Genomic DNA, 4,980 nt, shown 5'->3' with positions numbered 1-4,980 from the left:
TTTTCCACCAACTATCTCCATTTCTCACACAGAACATCCTCCTGGACAACAACCAGTCTGGCTTCAGAAGCGCCACTAAACTGAGACGGCCCTGCTCTCGGTTATTGAAGCTCTGAGACTGGCAAGAGGAGCCTCCGAATCCTCAGTTCTCCTCTTGCTGGATCTGTCTGCTGCTTACAGTTAACCACCAAGAAGAGCATCTCAGGAACAGTGCTTCAAGTCTGACCTCTCAGTGGCTCCTTCAGGGTGTCGTGAGGTGTTTAAGACCCAATATCTAGCTCTCGGTTATTGAAGCGGCTTCTCAACTACAACTCGCTTCAGTGGACTTACAGAGACATTACCAGCTCATGAAGGAGAATTAACATATTCCTAACAAACATCTCAGGAAAGGACACTTATTAAACACAACTGCAGAGGTTTATTAAGAAAATTATAGCAATCATTCAAAATGAAAAAAGATGCTAAAAACAGGAATGAACAGACAAGATCCAAGAATCCTCAAATCAGCTCCATCACACAGAACAGAGAGAGATTATACAGTCTGAGTCTGTCCATTACTGTATTAATATTATATTTAAAGCAGTTTACATATGAAGCGCAAGAGAATGACTTTCAACACTGTAGGCAAATATATACATAAAATCCATATAAATGAAAATAAATCTGGCTTTTTTTAATCTAAACTTGATTATGTCACTATAAGTGCTCAGAGTTTTTTCTCTGTTTTCTGAGAAGAAGAAAATAAAACAATGAACAATCCTCTGTAAGTTTTTGCTATTGTAAATATTGCTGCAGATTGGCTCTAAACTCATCAGTATTTTATTCTAATATTGTCGGCATCTCTGTTTCCTCTGGGTGCTTCGAGTCCTTCCTCCCTGCAAAATAAAAGCATTGACTGACCTCTCGTATGTGTTTTTATCATGATTGCAGATTGTTCCAGATCAGATGAGTGTGAATCATCAGATTGTGTGCGGCTCAAAACTCACCAGCTCTTCTTGCACAGATGATCTGAAGAAGAATCACAGTAGGAGCAGCAAACACTGCGATCTCAACAATAATCACAATCACTGCAGGAAACATGAGAGGAAGAAGAGAAACTGTACATGACTGAAGTCAAGGGTATTCAACTATCAACAGTTATTGATGAAGCATTTACAGACTGACTGATAGTTTAATGTTATAAAGCTGTCAGTATAAATGAACGTGTCGTACCTCTGTATAATGATAGAGCATTCACACTGACTCCAGTTTCTGATGCTGTATCAGCTGGATCTGTGGATCACGTCTGTTAGTTCAGTTCAACACATAATGCCACATATACACAACATCATCATCACATAATACTGGAGCTTCACATCACAGAAATGATGAATATGTGCACGAGTCTGTCATCTATTATCTTCTTACTTCACTCTCAAGCTGTCAGGAGGAGAATGGCAGTAGTTGAGAAGAGACTGTACTGTATTACTGTATAACTGCATTACTGTGTTACTGTATAATTTATTCCTGGTTTATATGAGAGTGAAACACAGTTGAGCTTCTGCAAATAAACCTTCAGCTTGAATGAAGGACATAAGCCTTATAATTCCTAAAGCCGACCTCCTACATGGGTCATACTAGGCTTTAATACACTCGTCTGATTTATGCAATATATCATGTATGACCCATGTAGGAGGCCAATATTGGGGATTATAAGGATTGTTATGCAGTTTATGACTTTGACCACTAATATTTTACAACTCCAAAACGTATGAAGCCATCAGAAAGAGTAGAGCCAATCTGTGGAAGTTTTCACAAATCTGTCAGAAAAGAGTGTTTTCTCACCTGAATACTTGACAGTGTATCTGACTGAGGTCAAGAGTTGATTTCCCCGAGTAAGCTGACATCTGCACTCTCTGTTGTCATCTTCATTCAGGAGTGTTGTAGTCAGAGTGAGGTTACAGTAATGTTGATCTGATAATAATATCTGATATCTGGAGTCTGTCTTCAGATCAACACCAGTCTGATTCACCCACAACACCTCAAGTCCCCTATGATCATAACGGACCCGACCATCACAGGAGTACATATATGAATACAACTGACAGGAGAGAGTCACAGAGCGGCCTGGACTGATCTCAGTCTGTGAGGATGAAGATGATGATGATGATGATGATGATAAAGATGATGAAGATGATGATGGAGACACTGAAACTGAACACAAGACAAAAATCACGGACTCTTCAATCATCATCTGAGTTTAAAGGGAGAATCTGCCCTTTTTAAATTGACCAGGTCCTTGTTGTTCTCCATTCACAGATTGTTCGCAGTAATATAATCCATAATCTTCTCCTGTGACGTTCTTGATGTTCAGAGAGCAGTCAGACTCCAGAATCAGTCTCTCATGTCTCTCTGTGTCTTTATTCTTTATCCCTCCAGTAATCAGTTCAACTCCTGCTGGATGACTATAGCTGTTATAGTAGACCCATGTAGTTGATTTGCAGTCAGAAAGAGCTTCATTACAGGACAGAGAGACATTTTCACCAGAACTGATGAACACATCCACTCCACTAGTTCCTGAAACACAGTATATCTCAGTGATCATTATGATATATATTAATAAATGAAACATAAAACACACCAGCATAAAAAGCAGAAGTTTTAAATCATAGTATTTTTCCTGACTTAAAGCAAACAACACACTCTCCAGAATAAACTATTAGTCTTTATCAGAGAGCTGTTCAAATCACTGACACACTCTTAATATGAAGATAATTCTTCATCATCAGATGTTTGAGTGACACTATGTCCAGTATCAGGAATAATACAGTATGATCTGTGTGTATCAATACACAACTCTGAGATCACAACGTGAATGTGTGCAAGAATAAACTGAGCATGTTCAAATGAACTCTTTCCAGACTAATTCCACTAAATGTCTTTAGAGAAAATACAGATTTCTTTACCTGTGAGAAGTGAAGAGAGAATGATCAGTCCCAGCAGACACAGATCACACTTATCAGCCATTTTCTGTTTCTGTCAGTCTTCCTCTTCATTATATATAGTTACAGCTCCTCCTTTAAACATCATCAGCTCCTCCTGTGGTTATTAACTTCCTCTCATCTGATCACCCGAGTGTTTACATCTGTTGCTATATAGTGACACTATACCAGTGTAACTTTGTCCTCTCTGTAGATTGGGCTCATATAGACTCTGAACTGTGTACTTTAACACTGAGGATTTTGCTCTGTGGTCTTGAATGGTCTTGAGTCTGAGTGACACTCAACTTTCCTCTACAAAACCCCATGTAATGTGTTGAGTGTTGGATGTAAAGCCGGGGTAGGAACTGGTTCATGTAATCTGGATTAAATAATCAGATTCCAAATATATAGTACTTGTAATTACATTACATTTTAATATACTTGTAGTCAGACTACAATTACTTTGTGTCACAGACATCACTGGTGAAATAAACATAAAGCCTAATGTTCCCTTGGAAATAAAGTATTGAGTTGAAATTAAAACGTGATATAAATATTACATAAAAACACGTCATTACCGAATTCAGGGGTGTTTAATAGCTTCAATAGTTATTAAGCACCAGCTGATTTAAGTTTTTCTTCAAACAAAGAGACAAAAGTCATTTTCTGATAAATCATTGTACACATACACTGTGTTTTTTTCACAGAGCATTAGAAGACACGCTCAATCCACTGACAGGGACCGGAAACGTGATCCATTACGTTGATGATATACTTATCGTGACTGAGGGATCATTCGATGATCATTTGCTACTCGTTGACAAAGTACTGTAAACGCTCGGTAAAGCTGACTTCAAATTAAACAAAGAAAAAGCTTTGCTGAACTTTCCGACCACACACGCTGAACGTGTTACAGAAAGTGCTGGGAACAGCAAACTACTCAAGAGACTTCATTCTAGACTTTGCAAATGTAGTCACGCCATTGTATTCCCTCTTAAAAGGAAAATCAAAGCCCACTGACGTCCTTGAATGGTCAGAGGAACACGAAAAAGCCTTTACGAGTCTAAAAGAAAATTTGTGCAGTGCTCCCGCACTCGGACTGCCCAACCCTAAAAAAGCAATCCACTTACAAGTGGACGCGAACGAAAACACTCTAAGTGGCGTTTTAACACAAGATCATGGGGAAAAATTGTGTCTGATCGCCTATTACAGCCGGAAAAAAATCCACGGTCGAACAAGGACTCGACCCGTGCACTCAGCACGTGCTGGCAGTTCACTGGATGTTGACAGCAACTGAACCGATTGTAGGTTTTCAACCTACCAATACAAATGCTGTTGCAGGGCCGAATAAAAGGTGTATCGTCGCAGAGGTTAGCAAGATGGCTAGCAGACATACAGGCACGTGACATCACAACAGTGAACGACCGAATATTACCTCATTTATTGGGAGACGTAGAGGGCCACCCACACACATGCGAAACCAAACAGGAAGCTCAGAGCCCAGTTCATGACCAAGAACTTCCAAATCAGACACGGGTGTACATTGATGGTTCCCGATACTGGCATGATGGCAAATTCCACACGGGATGTGCGGTGTGGACTCCTCACTCTCCCGATTCAAGCACTAACCAATTGCTAATCAAACTATCCGCAAGCACATCTGCGCAAGAAGCTGAACTTATTGCATTTCTCGAAGCAATCGGATCACATCACGAACCGCTGTGTGTATACACTGATAGTTGATATGCTTTTGGTGCATATGATGATTTGATTTTATGGCACAGTGGCAGTTGAGAAAATTCCTCACATCTGCCGGAACGGCAATTAAACATTTTATCATCATAACTTCAATTTGGCAGGAGATTAAAACACGCGATTCCTCACTCTCCGTCATCAAAGTGCGCACGCACATTAACAAGAATCCAGATGAACACGAGAAAAACAACAACATTGCAGATCAATTAGCCAAATTAGCAGCACAAAAGGGAGATGAATGGCAGCCTGACAGTACCAACAAGAA

The 4,980-nt window shown here is 39.8% G+C and overlaps 1 protein-coding gene across 1 annotated transcript; it reads right to left on the bottom strand.

Moving 5' to 3' along the window:
* Window positions 1–400: 400 nt before the first annotated feature.
* LOC307156540 (uncharacterized protein) lies at window positions 401–4,442 on the bottom strand. Its single transcript, XM_079867949.1, has 4 exons — window positions 1,825–4,442; window positions 1,213–1,272; window positions 987–1,067; window positions 401–875 (listed from the first exon to the last, which is right to left on the bottom strand). Exons 1-4 carry the CDS (start codon window positions 2,231–2,233, stop codon window positions 820–822), a joined length of 606 nt encoding a protein of 201 aa, XP_079724075.1. The 5' UTR covers window positions 2,234–4,442; the 3' UTR covers window positions 401–819.
* Window positions 4,443–4,980: the final 538 nt, after the last annotated feature.

The sequence above is a fragment of the Squalius cephalus genome (assembly GCF_949319135.1).
Source record: "Squalius cephalus genome assembly, chromosome: 1".
Taxonomy (NCBI): domain Eukaryota; kingdom Metazoa; phylum Chordata; class Actinopteri; order Cypriniformes; family Leuciscidae; genus Squalius; species Squalius cephalus.
This window is presented reverse-complemented; position numbering and strand designations above follow the sequence as displayed.